The sequence below is a fragment of the Pelodiscus sinensis genome, chromosome 2, assembly GCF_049634645.1.
Source record: "Pelodiscus sinensis isolate JC-2024 chromosome 2, ASM4963464v1, whole genome shotgun sequence".
In the NCBI taxonomy this organism is placed as follows: domain Eukaryota; kingdom Metazoa; phylum Chordata; order Testudines; family Trionychidae; genus Pelodiscus; species Pelodiscus sinensis.
The window spans coordinates 56,773,714-56,797,071 of NC_134712.1; the positions used below are offsets into that span (position 1 = coordinate 56,773,714).

Genomic DNA, 23,358 nt, shown 5'->3' on the forward strand with positions numbered 1-23,358 from the left:
GTTTAATACTGCACCTGCATTTCCACACAGGATTATTTCTTTTCCATGTGTGCTTTTGGCAAATGTGCAAATGAGAAATGGGAAAGTGTATAATTTTAATCATGGGGTTTGCCACATAAATATAAATGTTAAAGCTAAAATTCAGATTTGAGTGATTAAAGTTTGTCAGCTAAATCCATCTTTAGTCACTTCTGAAAATGAACTGGTTTTCAGAAGTGTAAAGCATTTGGACTTGCTTTTGGTTTCAACAGATACTCAGGTTTGAAAAAATTATTCTTACTACACTGATGGGTCTATATGAATGAGAGTCCTTTCAGTTCACTCAGGTGCACAGATGTGTCACTACTCTTCACCATATAGGATCAAGACCTAAGAATAGTTCTTATTTTAGTTCCCAACCCTGCTCAATGCTGACTCAGTCCAGTGAAGGGTTTAAGCATTACATTAAAGAACACTGAGCGCATGAAAAATTGGAACCATTAACATAATTAAAAAGAGGTTTGCATTTGAGTGTTTTTTGGAACTGAGACTTATGAGAAAATAATGGAAAAGAATAGCAAATTATTTGCAATCAAATTAAGGAATAGAACTTTGGAAATAGTCAGATTTAATGTACATCACAGAGCTAAACTTTTAATTTTCTATAGTACAATCAAGCCTCAAATACTTCCAAAAATTTAATTACCATTAAGGACTTTTTATATATATATCATGACAAAATCTATTCTCTGTATGCATATGTAATATATGCTCAATAAACCAGCAGAGCAAACAGGAGAAAAAATATTTAAAGCCGTAAATCTCTATAAAAAATTTATTGGGGTATTTTTTTCACAGTAAGAAATGCATTTTGCAGTTGAATTACTTTTTTCCATCTGTTATACTTGAATTGGGTTGACTCACAAAAGAATACAAAGGGCTGAATGAAAAACAAACATAAGCAAAAGCCTTACTTGTTCTAGGTTCTGAAACAGAACAAAACTACCATACTATATGGTGATAACTGCTCAGTTCATGTGCCCCATTTTGTATCAGTACATTTCTTCTGATATTTTAGTTTTTAGTTTCTAAATTAATTCTAGCTAACTGATTGTTTTTTAAGTTTGCCACATGAAAAATGTCTGCAGAATTTTACAATCTTGGGGAAAAAAATCCTGTCTCACTACAAAATTAGGAAACAAATGCCAAGCATTAAACCTTGCTCTCTTCCTATATGAATGTATATAAAAGTTGTATCAGAAAAAGGAAGGAGAATTTCCAACTGAGATCTTAAATTGGGAAAGATCACTAAACACATTTTAAATAAATTCTGTTTTAGCACAAGTTCGGATTTAAACAGAAAATGGGAATGGTGGAAAGAGCATGTAATTGCTCAAAAAATATATCAATTTACTTGTCATTAGTATTTATTATTTGCATAGCCCATTTAATGTTTTATAATAGATAAAGTAAAGTCCATCTATCCCCAAAAAGTTTATAATTCCACAAACAGTTACTAATAGGAATAGTACTTACTACTGTGAGCAGCCCTATTGAAGACACGATAGTCTTATATCAGAGGGGTAGCCGTGTTAGTCTGAATCTGCAAAAGCGGCGAGGAGTCCTGTGGCACCTTATAGACCAACACTTCAGTTAGTCTATAAGGTGCCACAGGACTCCTCGCCGCTTTTGATAGTCTTATACTGACTATTCTCAGTTACAGATTCTTTCACCAAAAGTAAATGTTTGCAATACTGAGCCCCGAAAGGTAGACAAAATATGGGATGCATTGGGAAATCCAGAGATTGGGATAACTGATTAACTTTCTTGTTTGTCTTCTGCTGATTGGATAGTTGGTAAAGTTCCACAACAAAGAGAAGGAGAGAGATCAGTAATCTTTAGATATCTCACTTTCCAGTTTTGAGACAGAGCAGACTTGACAGACTAAACAGAGTACTTCACATTTGACTCTCAGAAAAATCATTAGGGATGAAAACTTAAAGCCTGAATAATAATGGTTTATTAACAGCTTGTCAGAAAGTTAGCTTGTCACGTACTTTATTGTAAAACAAAAATGTTTATCCTATCCCTTTTAAGATCCAACAAAAACATAATGAAATAGTTCTTCAGGCTGCATAAGGTGTAATCAATAGAGCTATGACAATTTACACCAGCTGACTCCTACTCCCAAGATTTTCAAAGAACAAAGATGGGCACTGCTTTAGGCAAGTTCAAAGCAAAGACCTGAAGTGTGGGTTCCAACTGAAAACATTGTAAAGAACTCTTTTAGCTCTCCTTTCTATTCTCACTTTTTGTTACCCTTTGTCCTCTTTTCTAATGTTTGTTGATTTATCCCATAACTGGTCATTTTTATATGGAGAGAAGGAATTCAGACAAACTTGTCAAACATAAATAAGGCTCTAGAGAAATTTCTGTTAAAGACCAGTTTAAATGCCAAAGAGTTCATATTACTGTACATTCTTTGCATTAAATTCAACAAGAGTGAAACTGGATTAGCAGATTTAGTCACTTGTGCAAGGGAGGGGAATTATCTCCAACTCAGTGACTAGCATAGAAAAAATGGTTCAATTTCTGAGAAGTCTTTGATTAAGGTTCAGTTACTGTTCAGTTTTTACATGGTATGTATGAGTGCTTTTGAGGATTTTTTAAATGTGGAAACAAGTCCATATGTATATTTTGAGTATATGATTTCAAAGTTACTGTATATTTTTTCCTCTCGTTAGTTTACCTTTAGGTGCTATGGTAGGAAGACCAGGTGCCCAGTTTTTGACCAGAAAGTCTGGCTGAACAGGGGACCTGACAGTGTCCAGTCAGATCTACTTATGCGAATGCTGAGAGCACTCCGATCCCATTTATTCCCATCGACCTCCCACTGTGAAGGCAGCACTGAGCTTGACTTAAGATATGTCAACTCCAGCTATGTGATTTATATAGCTGCAGTTGTGTTTTTTCTGGGGCTAGTAGAGCCTGGGCCTGATTGTGGGAGGGGTGACAAGGCACCTCCAAGCAGCCCCCCTACTCAGCCAGGATAGTTCCCAGTCCTGGCTCTGGGGGGTAGGGAAAGAGGTGGGACAGAGGTGAGGCCTTGGGGACATGAGGAGAAGAGGCCAAGCAGGGAAAGTTCCAGCATTTCTGCTAGATTGTATGGATTTTAAATATCACTAAATTGGCAAACCTATACTGTGGTCAAGGGAATCCTATAAGTACCTAAGTGCCTCACATTATTGAATGTACGTATTTGTCCTCAACACACCTGGTAAACATTGTTGCCATATTTTATCAATAAAGAACTATGTCACAGTAAGTATCTTACTGAAGGAAAAATGTGGGGAAACATGGAATTGAAACTAGTTCCTTTGTCTGAGACAAGTGCCGTACCACTGGACCAGCCCTTCTTGAGGATATCCATGTTTTAGTGTGTAAGTGTAACTCATTTAAATCATATTTGGGGGAAAAAAACACACAAAAAAGTACCCATTCAGATTCCTAAATATTGTTGTACATCATAATCTTTAAAATGTAATGAGACACAAAGACAAAGTGAAAAATGACTAGCAGAGCTCTAAATAATATATGTGTAGATGAAAAACACAGTTGCACATGTATCTAAAATAATCAATGTACATGGCTGTAAAATAATAACAGCTTGAACTTTTTCCTTCCCTGTCTCTTTCTGCATTTATCAAATTTAATTTTAAAAAAAGTTGGTCAAGAATACCTGCCCTCCTCACCCCCGCTATTATCTTTACCAAGGGGGAAAAATTAAAGTTGATGGTCATGGGTTCTATTCAATAGGAAGTCTACGTTTAAAAACTGCAGTTAGCTCCATGTGCATAGCTGGGAAAATTAACGAGAGCCTCAAGCAAATCCACAAAATGCTAGTAGTCTTTTGCTATACATCCCTGTTTCTATCTATCTAAGGGTATGTCTACACTTGCACCCTCTTTCAAGAGAGGGATACAAATGCAAGTGAGCGAAATTGCAAATGAATCACGGATTTGAATTTCCTGTGCTTCATTTGCATATTCGCGTTATGGCTCTATTTCGAAATACCACTATTTCAAAAAAAGAAACTCTGTCTAGATGCGGTTATTTAGTAAGAAAATCCTTCTTCTGAAATAACCCTTATTCCTCCTACAACAAAGTTTACCAGTTATTTCAGAAGAAGGGTTTTCTTTCGAAATAACCACGTCTAGACAGCGTTTCTTTTTTTGAAATAATGCTATTTCGAAATAGCGCCATAACGCGAATATGCAAATGAAATGAGGGAAATTCAAATCCGTGCTTCATTTTCAATTTTGCTCAGCTGCATTTGCATTCCTCTCTCGAAAGAGGGTGCAAGTGAAGACATAGAACACCGATGTAAAGGGTATGTAAACGATACAACAGTACCTATAAGAAATTGAATTTACTTTCACCCCCTGGACTGAGCCAAGATGAGACAGAAAAATAGGATGAACCTGGAATACGACTACTTCTGATTAAACCTTATAGAAAAGAGATAAAATGGAGAAATTTGGACTAGTGCTCTGCCTTGGGGCTGCTAAATCAATGCTTAAGATTTGAACACTAGAAAAAATGTCTTTTTTGTTAAAACACAGCAAATTATAAGGGTTTATAAGGATGAAGAAAATATTACACTTGATAGAATTCCCATTTTCAAAAAATATACTAAAAATTGTAATGGAAAATTTTTAACAATCCCTTTTTTTCACAAATCTGAAATAAATAACTTAATTGAGTTAAGGAACCTGAGCAATGCCGGGTACAAATGCTAGTATAGAATAAAGCAAAAAAATCAACAAGTAAGTGAAATAATTACTTGGTCATTTTTAATAATAGAGGCATTGCATACAATGCTTTGAGCCCATGTATGGACCCTCTGCTCTCAGTGGGAACATTGTTGCTACTGAGACATGTATGGCTCCAAGTGTACAGGGAAAAAAATAATTTCAAGGAAGTTCCTTTTACCCTACTGAAGGAATCAATATTATCACAGAATTAGTCAATCAGAATTAGTTATATTATTTTTCATGTAAACCCCTGAGCTTATATAAAGTCTTATTTAAATAGATTTTTGGCAGATTGTCACATTTGTAAATGAAGATACTTACAGGTCCTGTTATTTGAGCTGCACTCTCAAATTCATCAGCATCCTCCATCAGTGTTTCCACCCCAGCCACTGAAGCTGTTCCAAAGAGGTAGAAAAGTAGTGATATCACATTCATCTAATTACTTAAGTATAATAAATCTCAGAGAAAATGTAAAACCTATAAATGAACTGCCAGGATAGTAAATATGACTACAGTACAAGTGTGGGGGTTGTATTATACTTTGTATAGATTTTAATGTGTGTGTAGGTTTGAGCTCACTTACTGCATGTGAATGAAGGCTTGGTAAAATGTGGAACAGTATTTCTAAATGGATTAGGGTGACAAAGAATTAAAGACGGTTGCCATGATGTCTGTAGCTTATTATTTTTATTATTATTTAGCTATTAAAACAAAATCCTGCTTGCTCTTTAGTGTGTGCAGTAGCACAGTTAAGCAGCTTTAATTTAATTAAGCCCATTAAGACTCCCACTGAAATGCTGTTAAAACAAAACATCCTTGGAAAACAGAAGTGCTAGCAATTTTTGAGTGTAGCATTCAGAAACCTCAAAGTATAAGAATCGTTTTCCATTAACATTATGACACAAGTGTCATTAGAAATTAAATTACAGGCTGAATTTTGCACTGACTTACATCCCCCATAGTCCATGGCCATAAGCAGTTTCATATGAAATAGTATGAACATGTTTAAAACTAAGCACAGCTACCTACTTACACCAATAATTAACATCCTTCATTTAAATACTTTTTCCAACACATCGGAAAGCCAGCTGGGAAATTTTTAATATACCTACAGCTTACAGGAAAAGAGTTTAAAGAACGTTCATTACAGCCTTTTTAAACACTATTTGTTAGAAATCATTTGTGGGTTAATTACATTGAGCAGAAAATAGAAACCAATAATTTATGCTAACAGAGAATTGTAATTTTCACAACAAAGTATTCTTTGTATAACAGACAGCTAAAGTTGATTAAGCTTACTAATTACACTGTATCACACAACATAATCTGTAACTCCAACACAATAAACCTATAAATACCACATACATGCTTGCATATAGCAACACTTGTATTATTTTTGTTCTTTTCAGAATGTTTCTGTTAAAACTGCCAACGGAAACACATTCTCTCCTATGCCTTGGATATTTATATAGCTAAGGGCCATATAATGAGGAATCTCATTTTTTACATTATTCTTGTATCAACTGGAGCAATGTTTAGCACTATATGCTGCCCATAACAGCTCATGCACATTATTCTTTTCCCATTAGCAATTTGTTCTATTGTAAAACTTTTGTATTTGGTTCCCCGTGAAAGCATGCATTGAATGCAAAGATATGTTTTTCATTATAGGTTTCATGCTTAGGGTTTGTTCTACATAGTTTCATGGGACTTCTTGCAGAGGAGGGTGCACTTCTTCACATGAGGGGGCCAGGATCACACACTTATTAATTATTAAGTAAATGCTGTAAGCTGCTACAGCAAGTATTTTTCAGTATTCAAGTTGGAAAATTGCAAGCTGGTGGTGTGGAGGGAAAGGGGGCAAATATTGCAGTACTAACACCAGGTAGCATTGTGACAGGATTGGGACTCGTGGTCTTGCTGAAGGGCAGACAAGGGATACTTTACAGTGTTTTGATCGCCATGCATTCCAGCTCGGGACAGTCCTAGGGAAGAAAAGGCTGAGGTAGGGAATCCATAGAAAGTGACAGGACAGACTAGTGGAGGATCTGCTTCTCACCACCCCTGACCTCCATTGAAATTCCTGTAGCGTAACCTAGGGACACTTAGGTTGTTTTCTGGGCAGCAGAATTTGGTACTGAGCTATTAAATCCCTCTCCTTATCATTTTTAGAGATGATATATGGTTAAATGCAAAAAAGGGTTAATTTATAACTAATTATTGAAAACGTCTTGTATTATAAAACTTTAATACTGATGGTCTGATTCTACTTTCTCATTAACATTAGATTAGACCAGACATGAATCCGTATAATTCAACAGGGTTGCAATAATGTAAAACCAACATAACAGAAATCAAAATCAGGCCAGTGTACCTTTTTTGGTGCCTGATGCTGCAGCATTTATTCACATAAGCTATCCTGTCATGAATTCTCATTGACTTCAGTTGGCAGAATAGCATGATCCAGGATTACTCATAAGTATAGATTGCTAGACCAGATAATTAGGTAATTAATTCTGACCCCAGTACATTTTAAAATGCACAAGAGAATTATTCCAGGTCTAATAACATCATGCCAACTAACTAAGGAGCAGATCACTATCCAAAAAATAGAGGCATGCACTTTAATTTTGCTAAGCATCAGCACTGTGCTTGTAAATTCTGAACAAATGGGTAACATCAACATTTCTCAGAATATATATATCTTCTCTCAGCTGGGAGTACAGCATGATTAGTAGTGATAACTAAGAATTGAAAATAAAGCCAAATTACATTGGACAAGCCTGATTTAAAAATAGCAGAAAGGTTTATCTTATGATGCATTCTCATAGATGTAATTAAACATTGAAAATATAATAGAATGGCTTTGCTTAGTATCACAGGCATTTTCAACAGGATTTAAAAGATTTTCTACTGTGTGTAGATGATTATAAACACATATGCAATACTGACTACAGAGGAATACAAGATAAGAAATCAGGCTATATTTTAAATATAGTAAAGACTGGGTGGGCAGCTATGGGTTTAATGCCTATTTCTGGAATGTGCCTGCATATGAAAGACAGTAATTTTCAATAAAAATATTTTGCTAGACAACACTTTAAGGAAAAAAAAACATTTTAAGAAGAGACTATTTTGCCCAGGGAATGCCACACGGAGGCAGAACATTTCTGAGAGTGCCTTGTTAAAAATTTGGCAGTACATCATTGCTGCCCTCTCTCCTCTTTCCTGGAGGCCATGATATCTTTTGTCTGTCTGGGCAGTAGTTTTTTAGTTTTCAGCTCCTCACTTACAAAAGGCAGATGTGTTAGTAAGGGTGGGGGGCTTCCTGCTCCCATTTGCCTGCCTACATCTGCTCCCTCCTTCTCTCTTTTAAGTACCTCTGGAGGAAGCACAGCATTTGTGATGTAATTCCTGCAAATGCCAATCATATGCAGCAGTCTTCATCCCTTAGTAGGAAAGTTCTGTCATGGAGTCATAAACTTTAAGTCCAGGAGGGACCAACATGATCATATAGTCTGCCTTCCTGCATGTTGCATGCCACAGAACCTCACCTACTCTCTCCTATAATAGACCCATAACCACTAAGGGTGTATCTACACAGCACCAGAAACAAAATAAGCTACGCAATTTGCATTATGCAAATTGCATAGCTTATTTCAAGTCTATTTTGAAATAGCTTATTTCATCATTTGGTGCGGTCTACACAGCACCAAATTTCAAAATACAGTGCTATTTCGAGCCATCCCTTACTCCTTGTACAATGAGGCTTACAGGGATGGCAAAATAGCGTGTCCGCTATATTTTGAAATAGCGGAAGCGGTTCAAAAGATGAGGGGTAGCTATTTCAGGATACCTCTGGTATCCCGAAAGAACTTTGCTGTTTAAACATACCCCAAATGAATTACTAAAGTCCATGTTGCCCACCTTCTGCAGCTAGCATCACACATGGCATTGAAGGGGCACTATGGAGCAGGCATATATACAAAAATGTTTAATAAATAAAATCGATCTTAGGGGAAGAAATCTAACATAGATAATAATACACTAATACAGTTGGAAGCAGGATTTCTTTTAGGGGCAAATACAGATTGCCTACTGACTGCTGATTAGCATGATCTTGATGCACAACCCCAGTCACAGAAGTACTAGTATTCTTTTGAGCTATCGCATAGATCATTCTTCTTGTCAAGGGTGCTCAGTGCTGCATGAGCATTCTTTGGTTTGGAGTTTAAATCTAAATAACATTTCATTTTTAATAGTATATATTTTACCTCTTTTCCCCACCCCACTATTTCTTCACTATTATTTTTTGCTGTGAAGGACAGTGGCACATATATTGTATAACTCACCATTGGAATCTAATTCTGCTTGCTCGGGTGTCTGAGAAACTAGTGAGACTTCTTCTGCCAAGTTATCCCCTTGCAGTCTAAATGAAGAAACACACATATGTGAACATTGTATAATATAAATTTGTACATTGTTCTTTCTGAATTGTCCTGTGGTTTGGTAGGAGACTGAGGTAGTTTATTCCTGGCCATCTCCTACCATCTGACAGTCCAAACGCTAAAAGGAAATCATCGGCTACGAAATAGATATTGTGATTTAAACACAAGATCTTTATTTCCCCAGACATTATATCATTCTGTGCTGGGGTCGATCAGGTCTTTTCTGTCCCCTGCTGGAGGTCTCAGTGCTCTGATACCCCATGCACAAGCTAATCTTGTTCAGACTGGCTTCCAACAATACTTAAGCCTAGAAGGGCTAGGAAGAAACACTGACCAATTGGTAGGTAGTGGGCCAATTAAGGCAGCCTACCTGCTTCTTCTCAAGGGCAGTGCTGGTGTGTGTGAGATAGCAGAGAAGCTCCTTAGTGAGAGCTCAAAACCCAAGGGCCAGGTCAGAGCTTTGCCTTCAAGCACCATCACTAAATGCTTTCATTTGAGTTTTGTTTCTTTATTTAAAGGCACAGAAGGCCAAATCAAGAGTTTATCATTTTGGTACTGACAGTTTAGAGATTGGCACAGCCCACCCTGCTTCAACCAGATAGTCAAAACTTGTGGACTAAAGCAGAGCATACATGCAGTGCCATGCATGCCTCGAAGGAGGGATTACAGAGTAGCCCCACCTGGCACACATCCCAAAACGTGAAATAAAAGAAACCAACCTGTGGGGAAAGATTCAGCAGAAACCAACCACAGATAATTTTTTAAGACGTATGCTAATACTTATGGGTCCAATGGAGATATCCTCCAGCTGAGGATCTTGCCTTCAAACGTTTTAATATGCTCCTAAATGCTTAATGTGAATTTGCTATTTATAAGCCATTAAAATCAATCAGCACCATCTTTCTATAAGTGGGTCTTTGCCCATGAAACCTTATGCGCCCATAAATCTGTTAGTCTGTAATGTGCCACAGGACTTCTCGTTGTTTATGCAGATTCAGACTAACACGGCTACCCCTCTGATATATTTCTGTATGTATTAGAGACAAAGTAGGTGACAGCTTGAAAGTTTGCCTTGCTCACCAACTACAAAAGATATTCCCTCATCTGTTTTGCCTAATATCCTACAACAGACACGGGTTCAACACCACTGCATAGTTTCAGTATATACAGTACTTTTATAAAAGACAAAATGTGCGTAAAAGCACTTTCTTTTTCCAGTTCCTTATGCTTTTTCCCTTGCATTTACAAACTGCAATCAGGCATAAGTGCCCTTCTTGCTTATGTTTTTAATCAAGTGCTTAGATGAGTCCCACTGGCCCTCCCCTAAACTCTGAGTCTTGTTTTCATCCTTGGTAACGATTTGCAGCACTTAACCTCATATAAATGTCAATTACCTACAGTTCATCTTAAATGAAGTGATATTTATTAGAACACGGAGAATATTAAAAAACAAATTTAAACTGAATGAACTTAGCAGAGTCTAGGAACCATAAAATTCTACTCACTCTAACAAAACCTCCAGGTTACAAGCACACAATCATATCTAATTAACCTCTACAAGAAGTCCCTCCCTCTCTCTCTCAGTTCTTACTCTCTCAGTCTCTCAGGGTACATCTAGACTACATGCCTCTGGCAACAGAGGCATGTAGATTAGACTACCCGGCATAGGAAAATGAAGCAGCGATTTAAATAGTCTGGACGCTCCGCGGTCGACATCAAAGGCATTTGTTGACCTCCCAGGTATGCCTCATCCCAGGAGGCATACCTGGGAGGTCGACAAATTCCTTTAATGTCGACCGCGGAACGTCCAAACTACCGTGCTGAGCCGACAAACAGCTGATTGGCTCAGTGCGGCAGCCATGTAAATTTAAATAAAGCGGCGATGATTTAAATCGCTGCTTCATTTTCCTATGCCGGGTAGTCTAATCTACATGCCTCTGTTGCCAGAGGCATGTAGTCTAGATGTACCCTCGTAGTCTCACTCTGATCTGGTTAGTCCAAATCATGCTGATCTTTTTTCTTACGGTCTGGTTTCCATTTCCAATCTCAAATTATTCTAAGGTCACACGGCCTTGTACCCACTTCCCAACACAATTTTGGTGACTTTGTTTCTCCTCCTGTAACATTTAGTTGTAAGGTATCTCCTCTTTGCTTCTTGTTCCCTAAAAGACAACATCTTGAGCCATTATTTTAATGATTTTCTCCCTTATCTCTTCACAATCATTTTTGTTCCTCTTATAATGTCTAATACAAGCTGATGGTGACTTTCATCTGAGGTTGCTCCAGACAGCAAGAATGCAAAATTCAAGAATACCGTTAGGCTTCAGTGGCCTCTAAAACATCCTGGGTTCTCCTTTCACTTTTCTGCACTCAGGTATTTTCTAATTGGAGTAGGTGCAGTCTGCTAATTTTGTAGTATTAGGTTATCTAACAGGAGAGCCACTTGGGACCAATTCTTGAGAATCGGGTCTATAAATCCGGAGCTTAATTAACTCATCATCAGATGTTGCTTAGTTAACCCTCTTCTATTCAGGTCAGTAAGTAATTGGTTCCTCCTGCATGAACACTGCCTTATTAACACTCTTGAATCCTCTGCCTCTCTCCCAACTGATTCCTCCATCTGAGCACTCACTGCAGCTTGCCATCCATCTCTTGGGTGATGGGGGTTAAGGTTTGGTTTAGATCAGTGTTTCCCAATTGATGCTCCCCAAGGTTCTGTGCCCTGCTACCCACTCAAGTTTGGTCCCACTTCCCTCCATGACGACATGGGCTGGGGATGGCAACAGGACCAATCTGAGTGAATGACATTGTGATCTGGTGCATGGGGTCACAGCACCACTCATGCTATCCCCTCATTCTATGAATTGGACCCTAGGTATGTATCTAGTTTGCCTATATCTTAATCTAGCCATGTATGAATCCACCCTGTGTGCCAACATTAAATGGGAAGCTGACACAAGAGAAGGTACTAAGCATGGTCCAGTGGCTCTTCCGATGCTAACTTAAGAGGACAGGCTTTTCCAGGACTGGCAGTTAACTAGGAACAAGTTCAAAGATGCTGAAGAGCACCACTTTTATGACAGTGCACAGTCCAGGAGAACTTGCCTTCCTCACAATAATCAGGAAAAGATCAAATCCTCCACAAAAGCCTCTTTGCATCAAAAACTGACACACACACACACACCCTTCAGATAAGCACTCTGGCCAGGAGGTTGGCCATCCACCAGAAACCAGAAGTGAAAAATGTCTGTGGTACCCTGCTTCACTTAGTTGGTTTCTTTTTTTAATTAAAAAAAGAAAATCAACCTGTCCATCCTTCTCCTTCCACGCTGGAGGCACAGAAGAGTAACCACTGTGGCATTTCTCCACTCAGCATTGCAATACCTAACTGACTTAGAAATATAGGAGCTAGATGTTTAATGGCGGCTAAACACCTAAAGATGCAGAGAGGTGCCTACTGTGATTCCAAAGCCTAGGTGCCTACCTGCCATTGATTTCAATAGAAGTTACCCCCTCAACACTTTTAAAAATCCCAGAAGCCTATGTGTCAGGGGTGGGGAACCTCAGGCCTGGAGGCTGGATGTGGCCCTCAGCTTGCAGCCCCTCAGGCTCAGCCCCTACCCCAGCACTGTGGAGACTACGCTGGTGCAACAGCCCCCCTGCTGCCACCCTGGGAGCTGGTGCACACAAAATCTACTAGGCTGGGTCCCCCCAAAGCTCTGGTGTGCGAGGGGAATATGGGGAGGGTCTTTCTCCTTCCTAGTCTGTGGCCACAGGGAGGGGTTTTTCCTGCTTCTCATTTGTGTGTGACCCGACTGATTTTTTTGTGGGTCAATGGCCCCGACCCCAGAAAGGTTCCCCATCACTGCTATATGCCTTTGAAAATTTGGTCCCATGTCTCATTGTCAGACATGTCTTAGGTACTCAGGAGCCTAAGTTCTAAATCAGTTAAGCAGAGCAGAGCAACAACTAAATACCTTTAAAGATTATGGCCCCTAGTTCTAGGGATGTAATGACTCCTATTTCCTGACCTGTCCCAGCTATGGGGAAAGGAGAAGCAACATGAGAACAGGGAATAGGACTGATCAAAGACAAGTTTAATTGGTCTTCACATCACTAATCAAATAGCTCTGTTCCTTCAGCTCAAAGACAGATGAGTTCCCTCCCCACTTTACAAAATAAACTGATTTTGTTCACAAATAGCACAGGACAATATTAGTCCATATGACCTATAGAAAGGCAAACAAGATCTCTGCTCAGGACTAAGTAGCCATTCAGAGAACCATTCTGTAGGAGTTTTTATATGGAAAAAATATTGTGGTAGACATAATCTGGATTTCATTTCCGCATGCAACAAAATATTTATTTAAATATATATGGCATGTTGACATATATTAAATTTTGTAATATTAAATATACATTAGGTTTACTAAACTCTTCTTAAGAGGTTCAAAATCACACAGCTTCTACATATCTTCACTTATTCAACACTGCTATTAAACAAATTCTTACTTTTCTCTACAGAACACAATTACTTTGTTGCTCCTCCAAAAATATTGGCTTTTAAGTGCTGAAATATTTTACCTTAGTTGCCTTGAGGTCTTCCAGCATTTTTTCAAAGATTTTATTACCTTCATTTTCTATTTCACAAATATTACATTTTTCAGTTTGATAAACACAGACATCATCCATATACAATAAGTTTTAAATTCTATTATACAACTCATAATACTGAATCAAATCACAGATGAACTCTGTCTCAGGCCTTCCAAGAGGGCATTTCTATCTAATGTACTCTCTTTCTATGCATTTCTCAGCATTATTTCTATGTGTCACACTAAATTATGAGTAGCATCACATTTGAAAAAAGGATCAGACTTGCTACTCCCTTTCTTGTTTTATGCTTCTTTCCTGTTGATTTATTTTTGTTGAAGGCCTTCTAAGGGGAGTTCTGTTTCATCATACTGCAGCCACTAATAGCATATAAAGTACTGCATATAACTTCTGTTAATTCTTTAGGAGCTGATAATGCAAAGGCATTGGCATGCACAGACCTTGTTTTTGCATGTAGTTCTCCTGACTCTGATTCCACACTGGACACAAGGGTAAAAACTCCTTCAGGAGATCTTAAGACTGATTTTCCTTTGCTCTTCATCTTGCATAGTCTTTTACACCAGTGTAAAGAGGGTAAAAAATAGTACCAGTCAAATTTGGTAGCATTTTACAATCACTCTGCACTGATGTAAATGGTAATATGGCTGCAGGGCAATGGAGAATCAGGATCCTTATCTGGAGAGCATCCAGAAAATGAGGAACCCCAAACTACTAAATACTTCTGATAATGCTGGCTGACAGTTTGTCCCTTTAAATCCAGTTCAGGTAACAAGACCTTTCTGAAATAGCTGGCTGCCCTCTAGTGTTACACATTTTTTTTAATATGGGTCAATACTTGATTCCTAATATCCAATATTTTTCCACATCCACACTGTGTACAGTGATCTCGCACAGTAGAAATGATTGGTATAGTAAGTGAAAACCAACTGCATTTTGGGGCTCCTAGAGACACAAATGTAGATTTTTTGCTATATCTAGGCACACAATGACACTTCCTTGGGCCCAATTCTTGTCTCTGCTAAAGCATGTGGTAGCATGGCAGGGGAGGCACCTTACTCAAACCCTTATCTATCCAAAACCAGACAATATCAATCTCATGCAACCATCCCCCCTGCCTCTCCCAGGACCCAACAGAAGGAGGGTTCTGGAAGTTGGCCATGAAGCAAGAGGGAGTGGGAGTCTTTATGCTCTATGCAATACCCCCTGGAGATTTCTGTGCAGAAATGATTCAGTATTATTGCTGAACTGCACTAACTCCTATGGAGAGCCTGTGCGGCTGCAGCCAAGCAGCTACAGATGGTACAAATCAGGGCAGGATTTGGCCACAGAATTTACAGAATGAGGTCCAAGCCTCTTTGGTTGAACATAGGGTGAAGGAGATGCAGATAAGAGAAAACATCTCTTGCTAATGGATTATCCAGAAAGAATCAACGGAGCTAGAATGGGGTTTCCAGCATCTGCCAATTTAGAGTTCCTCTGAGATGGTTTCAGTGTAAACAGAGATTGGCTCATAGGTCACCTGGAAACCTCCCTTACCCTATCCTGTTTGCAAATGCATTAATGGCATTCCAGGATGATAACTTCATCAAGCCTCTCAGTATGAAAAATGACAAGAAAACATTTAATGTTATGAAATCTGTTTTACTGGTCAGTAGCACCAGGAAAAAAAGAGAAAAGCCACTCCCATATAACCAGTCAGCTCTCCACAGACCACCATTCTGATAGCTGTTACCTGAGTCACCAGTCTGAAAACTGTTGTTGCAATCTGATTTCTAGTTCTGACACACTGTTGGGAATGCAGAGTAAACTTGGATGTCTCCCTTTTCTGTTAGACAAATTCAGAAGGCTGTATTTTGCAGAGGGATTTAGTTTCCTTGGTTTTCATATTAGCTTTAGTCTATGCTTCTGGAATGTTTTCTTGATAAGAGTTTTTACAGGGGGACAGCATAGCATGCCTAAAGTTCAGTATCTACATCCATATTCAGATACCAAACTGCATGGCCTCATTTTCAGAGTTGTTTAGCTCCCACAAGCATCTTGTCCAGTTGCAAAATAAGGCTTATGTATGTCACAAGGATGCTGTAAGGTCTAATTATGTTTTCGAAGTACAGCACATGTATGAATTAAAATTCTCTGTAATGGTTAAGGATTATTATATTACTGGTCTACCACACTTCTTATCGGGGGAGCGTTTACAAATGACAGATTCTGAATACAGTCATATTTATAATGTGTTTTTAAAATGTCTCTATTTTAGTGTAAATGTTATGTCTCAAATTCCTCGATTTCTTTGTTATGAAGGTTTTTATAGCTCTGACACAGTAGCTTTGTCATTGTGGGTGACAGGCAACTGGTTACTGTCTAGAAATCTAAAAAGACTTTATCTCTGCACTGTACATACACTACTTGAATGCTCAGTTAAGATACAGTAAGTTATTGTGCAAGCCCATGTTTATTATGATTATTTTAAATCCCTCTGAGATCTTTGATTAAAAGACATTACAGAAGTCATTAATAAAAGTTTGATTTTTCAGAAAGACCTATTCTGTAATCTATCCCTTGCTTCTACAAGAGCAGGACTGTTCATTACAATACAACCTCCTTTTCTTTCAAATCCTTCCTTTACATCTAAAGTTCTTCTGCAGACCCTTTCAATGATCATTCTATGAGACCTATTTTTACTTTAAGTTTCAACAATCAAACAGCCTATCATTTCTTTCCAAATTACAGTCTGCTTTAATTAGATTACAAACTTCTTGAATCAGATCTTTTCTAAGTGTGGATGCAGCAATGACCATGCTGTCAGCAGTACACAATAAGCAATCAATGTTCATGCTAATAAATACAGGCTGTAGAGCTTTAGTATAAGAGTATTAAAGTCCAGGAAAGAGAATTTCAAAGTAGTCTAGGGACTTACACACACCTTCCAATGTGCTATTTTGAAAATCTGAGTCTTGATTATAAACAGTAGCCTCTATTTTTTGTGCTTGCAACTTCTGAGGACAGTTTAAGTATTTTTTTGATATTTAGTGCTTGATCCTTTTATGTGCTCAAAAATATACAGATTGTATCTCCCTTAACCGGGACTCAATATTCCAGCAACAACCATGGTCTGGCAGGGCCACAGATGTTCCTATAAGAAGGACGTATAAGGAAGTCAGGTCATAGGGCAGGAGCAGGGGACACAATTCAGCCAGCAGCCCCATGTTGAGGGAGGGGGTGGTGCATCAAGGAGCTCTGGCACCTGCTGTGGGATGGTAGTGTAACCACCACCAAGGCAAATTTGAACCTGGGACCTCACTATAAGAGACTCTACCCTCTGAGCTAAAAGCCAGCTGGCTCCCAGCCTATGCTGTAGAGGTCTCTTGATCTTAACTGTTGCAGTGGTCTAGATGCCACTTGCAGTACTCCGTACACTAGGGCTACGTCTAGACTGGCATGATTTTCCGTTAAAAGCATTTGCAGAAAAGAGCGTCTAGATTGGCACGGACACTTTTGTGCAAAAGCACTTTTTGCGGAAAAGCGTCCATGCCAATCTAGACACGGTTTTGTGCAAGAAAGCCCCAATCGCCATTTTTGCCATCGGGGCTTTTTTGCACAAAACAGTTTTTAGCTGTCTACACTGGCCCTCTTGCACAAAAGCATTTGTGCAAGAGGGCTTTTTCCCGAGCAGGAGCAGCATAGTATTTGCACAAAAACACTGACAATCTTACATTAGATCGTCAGTGTTCTTGCGCAAATTCAAGCGGCCAGTGTAGACAGCTGGCAAGTTTTTCCACAAAAGCGGCTGCTTTTGCGGAAAAACTTGCCAGTCTAGACGCAGCCTAGGTGCGTGGGTTACAGTAGAAGGGGGCTGCAATGGCCATGGAGCCTTGCAGCCCCAAGAGCTATGGCAGCCACAGAGCTCCAGCAGCCACAGAAATCGCAGAGCGCTGGCAACCCTGAAGCTCCAACCTGGGGAGCCATGGCCTGGCAGTGAGCAGCAGGGCTCAGCAAGAGTCCTAGCCAGGGGTAGCATGGGCCATGTTGAGAGGGGCCTCCCTTGTTTGGCAAATCCCCTTGTTTAGGACCAGTCAGGTCCCGAGTGTGCCGGACAAGAGAGGTCCATCCTGTAGTTCTTAGAGACAGCTGGTAAAGAAAATATGCAGCCTCTTACAGCCTTGTGGAATATTATGTTCTTTTGCCCATTTGCGTTCTTCCTGCCGCTCTATAGGTTGTCCAACTCACCCCCTTGTTTGTTAGAGTCCTTGGCCCTCCAGTTGGCTCACAAGTGAAAATGAACCCCTTACAGGCCATTAAAGATTCTAAATAAAGCATATTTGCCCTCACTAGTGCCTACAGCCCTGGCTCAACACCCTTTCAATTCAGCCCTTCCATCAGGATGCTCAATAGGCCTTGTTTTCTCTTGAGATTTATGCTGTGGACTTCAGGGGAACCCAGGCCAACCAATAATCTAGGCTCCAACCCAGGGATTGGAGTTTACTCCAATCCATTGTATCAGCGGCAGCGATGGGGGAGGAGACAGGAGCCACATACAGCCCCCCCTTGCTGCCTCCTACAGAGAAAGGGGGGTAGGGTGCAGGCAGGAGCAGGTGGTGGTGGGGGCCAGCTTTTAAGCCGGCTCCCCAGCACTAGCGCTGCAGACCCTCATCCCTCCACCCCCACTGCTGCCTCTATCAGAGGCAGCAGAGTGGGGTAGTGGGGCTGGGCAGGGGAGGCTGCCACGGAGCAGTCTCTGTCCATGGGGGGGTTCAGACTCCCCATGGACAGAGGCTGCTCTGGCATCCCACAGCACAGCCTCTGTCTTCGGTGAGCCCGGACACACTGCAGACAGAAGCTGCTCCATAGCAGCAGCTCCTATCTGCAAGGAGCTTGGACTCCCCACCTTCCCCCCATACACACACAGATAGGGGCTATGCATGGCCAGGGGCTGGTATTGCCCTGTGCTGCTGTCTTTGATACAGAGGCAGCAGCGCAGGGTGGCAGGTGGAGCCGGTCTGTGCAGAAAGCCAGTTTTTAAACTGGCTCTTCTCACAGACTGGCTCTTGCCTGCCACCCCATGCTGCTGCCTTTGAGAGATAGGCAGCATCATAGGATGGCAGAGGGCTACCTGAAGTGGGGCCGGGAGCACACTGGCTGCTGGTCCCACCTCTGCAGACTATCTAAGGGTATGTCTACACTAGCTCATTAGTTCGAGCTACGTAGGGTAATGAGGGCAAGCGGAGTTGCAAATGAAGCCCGGGATTTAAATATCCTGGGCTTCATTTGCATGTTCCCGGGCGCCGCCATTTTTAAATCCCCCTTAGTCCGAACTCCGTGCCCATGGCTACACACGGCATGGAGTAGGTAGTTCGAATTAAAGATCCTAATTCGAACTACCGTTACTCCTTGTGGAATGAGGAGTAACGGTACTTCGAATAAGGATCTTTAATTCGAATTACCTACTCCGTGCCGCGTGTAGCCGCGGGCACGGAGTTCTGACTAAGGGGGATTTAAAAATGTCAGCGCCCAGGAACATGAAAATGAAGCCCAGGATATTTAAATCCCGGGCTTCATTTGCAACTCCGCTTGCCCTCATTACCCTACCTAGCTCGAACTAACAAGCTAGTGTAGACATACCCTAATAGTCATGCAATTACTAAAATTTTATGCAGCTACACGTCTATTCAATTACACAATAGCGAACATCCCTAGTTTCCACCAGGATGGAAAGCAGAGAATGAGTGGCTGTCTGCTGAATCTGAAAAGTCAGAAACCAAGGCTATTAGACTAGCTCAACGTAGAGCAATAGGACGCAGGGAGGTTCTGAAAATGATTTTAATGGGGAACAAGAGTAGTGTGTGTTGCTGTAGTGTGCTCTACCAGGTCTTGCTCTTTTACAGCCCATCTTCTCATAATTGCTGTGTGTTTAGGAATCAAGCGTGTTAGAAAATAGAATTTTATTATGAAACACTAACCAGGAAATTTTAAAAATCATTTAAAACTTAAAAAATTTAATAAAGAAATTGAGCTTAGGAAGGAGAAAAATACAGTTGAGTCCATTTCAGATACACATATACCAACTGTGGCTTTCACAGGTGAAGTTATGATTGTCTTTAATGTTCTCAAGTGCAGTGGTAAGGGTAGTACACTGACCCCAGATGCAATGTAGAATGTTAAGAGGGATTACAGGGCAATAATGATAGTGAGTTCTCTATGGACTGCAGATGAAGTTGACAAGACTGTGAAACCTATAGATCCACCAGCATACGCAGCATCTCTGTTTTCTGTCTGAAGTACAAACATGGCCTGATTTATGTCCCTCTTCTTTCTTCTACATTTCTCCTCTTGACTATCCTCCAGGCTGTCTGCAAGGATGATCGTCAAGGCCCTGATTGTTCTCTGATGCAGTAGTGGCTGCAGGATCTCCTGGTACGTGTCATCCCAAGTTCACTTCTTTCTCCTCCTTACGTGGCCCAGTGTACCATTGTCAGTATACTCTTGAAGGAAATTGAAACTCTAGATCAGGGCTATTCAACATGCGGCCCGCGGGCTGCATGTGGCCCACTGCCCATTTGTTTGCAACCCGTGGTGCTGTTTGGGTTTATGCAGGACTCAACATGCAGCCCGTGGGTGGGACCCTTTGAACATGGCCTCCACTGGGAACATGCTCCACATGAGTCAATATAATGGTCTTCTGTTGATATGAGTTTTAGTAATTAAATTCCTGGGCTGTCATTGCTCATTAAAAGTGCTATCATATGGGTGGAAATCGGGTAAATATTGCATTTTATTAATATCAGGAGAACTGACTTAAATGGGGACTGTGTGTTGTGTAGTCTTGCCTTAATCCTTGTATTCATGCCCGTCACTGTGAAATAAGCTATTTGCACATATTTCATATATATTTGCGTGTATATGCAAACACTCCAAGTTACGGCCCTCATCATGTGCTATGAGTATCATTGCGGCCTCCACAGCTTCCAAAGTTGAGTAGCCCTCCTCTAGATCATAGAATCACAGGGTTGGAAGAGACCTCAGGAGATCATCTAGTCCAACCCCCTGCCCAAAGCAGGACCAACCCCAACTAAATCATCCTAGCCAGGGCCACCCCCAGACAAACTCACTTCCCTTGCTCCCCCAAAATTGTAATCACCATCTTCTTACTTCTCCTGTGGAGTGATACGACGACACTGGTCATAGCATCAGCCATAATGAGTATAAATCTCTGAGTTGTTGGGGAAATAAGGAAGGAATCAATCAGTTTCATGATTCTAGTTGTACAGGGCAAAGGCACAGTTTTCCACAGGCCGTGGTGATCTCAGTGGATATCTCACTAAGAAAGAGGAAAAGAGAGAATGTGGTGCTAGCCTCTGTATGTAATACTGCCTGTTAAAATCACCTTCCCCCCTCACCCACACTCTGTTCTAAAATTTGATTTGTCAATTTCACATGCGTTCATTTTTTTTTATTGTATTACTTTGGTATATACAGTTGTGCCAATTTTCTTCCACATATTGATCTGAGGAAGTGGGTCTGGCCCACGAAAGCTCATCACCTAATAAACCATCTTGTTAGTCTTTAAAGTGCTACATAGCTCTGTTTTTTGTTTCTTTTAAAAGAAGATTCCTAAGTCAGTTCTTTCAACTTTGTATGTACTGGTTTCTAAGCCATTAAACTGGGGAAAGGCAGAAGTTTGCTCATTTAGTGGCCAAGCTGGATGTGTGTGAAGAAAAGAAATGGTCTTCTCTGTAAGATTAGCATTCAGAAAAGTATTTATGTGTTTTATTGAATAAATGTGTTCTTGAACCAGGGCCTAACTAGGAGGAAACAAGAATTTTACACCAAAGGAAATCTAAATTGTTAAAAGCAAATCATGTGATTGAATATGCAATCATTAGGGAATAAAATTAAATTAGGAATTAGATTTACTGGAATTGTGGATACATAAATTGCCTTCCTACACAATATGGCCCAGGCTGGTTTTGGGGCATGAAATTATTTTGGCTATAGTAGTTTCTTAATGATGGATTCCATCAGGAAAAAAAAAAAGCTGTTTTCAACAAGGTATTGCTTTTTAAAATTATGTCAATATTCTGATTTCAAATAATATAATGAACATTTAACAGTTTCACAAATGTTATCAATTTAAGAACAAATGAGGGGAAAACATTAAAGACATAATACATTCCAAGATTATAGTCCAATAAGCACTCAAAGGCATGTAGCTATAAATGAGAAGCCAGTGATTTAAAGTTTTTCCCCTGCTCCCTTTCTGTAGGTTTAAACCATTTAATTTTTTTATCTGCCATTTCTCTCTCTCTCTCTGACATTGCAGTGTTGAATTAGAATTTCCCTGAGGCAGACACATGCAAAACTCAAGGGAGGTGATGGGGCAAAGATCACAGAACAAGTCTTTAAAGTCCAAGCTTTCTAATTTTAGGTTAAACAAAAATGTCCAGAAAACACATTATTTCCTTGTACCTCTCCCTAGCAACCAACCTTACTGCACCATTCACTTTGCCCCAGGCTACTTCTTCCTTTCACTGACTTGCCTATAATATGCCATACTTATTTTATTCTTGGTTCTAAAAATATGCTAATCTAAATTCTGATCTCATTTACAATGGTGTAACCATCTCCAAAATCCTGATCTCAGTTACTGTAGAATAAATTTAAAAAATTCCATTGAAATCATAAGTGTAAAGATCAAGACATTTTGACACAGTCTGTTTATTCTATTATTAGAGCCCTTGGAAATTCAAGAATATCCACATCTACATCCCCAGATGTGAATATCTGCAGGTCATTTTTTCAGATATGCATGTGGATAAAAATTTTGTATCTAGAAACATGAAAATTTGTGGATATTCACTTTACATCTGCGGCTATCCACATCCACAGATGTGGCTACCCATGGCTCATTTTTGCAGATACGGGTGCAGATATAGATACAAATTTTGTATTAGTGCAGGGCTCTAGCTATTATATTAAATAATGAAGTAAGAGTGCTTTCACTTTAGTAAAACATGATGTATCATACATAGTGAGTAATATGATTATTTTGGGATAAATATGATTATTTGGGGAGAAACAAAGTTCTAGATTACAGTCACTCTGCCTACAGAACAGTTTATACCTGGTCTACACTTAAAAGTTTAAACTTAAAAAACAACAAATAGTCTGGTAGCACTTTAAAGACTAACAAAACATGTAGATGGTATCATGAGCTTTCATGGGCACAGCCCACTCCTTCAGATGACTGGAGTATTGGATGTCCAGAACCAAAATTAAATAGGGAAGAAGGCGAAGGGGGAGAGAAGGGAAAGAAAAAAAATTGGAGGGGGAACAAAAAGAGGAAGTGGGTATATAAATATTAAAGGGAAAACTGAGCTGGTACGTAACAAGCAAAACTATAAACACCTAAAGACTGGATAAAGGAAGCAGATAAAGGACCATTAGTTAGCACTTAGAAAGGAAGAGTACTAACACCAGAATCTACAGAGATAAATAAGAATTGGCAC

The 23,358-nt window shown here is 39.8% G+C and overlaps 1 protein-coding gene across 10 annotated transcripts in view; it reads right to left on the reverse strand.

The window, feature by feature from the left end:
• C2H8orf34 (chromosome 2 C8orf34 homolog) overlaps nt 1-23,358 on the reverse strand; it is a 237,461-nt gene that overhangs the window by 46,739 nt on the left and 167,364 nt on the right. For all 10 annotated transcript variants that reach the window (XM_075920572.1, XM_075920570.1, XM_075920568.1 and 7 more), the window contains 2 exons: nt 9,146-9,222; nt 5,115-5,188 (listed from right to left, as the gene is read on the reverse strand). In XM_075920572.1, coding sequence (XP_075776687.1) covers nt 5,115-5,188; nt 9,146-9,222 — 151 coding nt within the window. The remainder of the gene's footprint in view (nt 1-5,114; nt 5,189-9,145; nt 9,223-23,358) is intronic.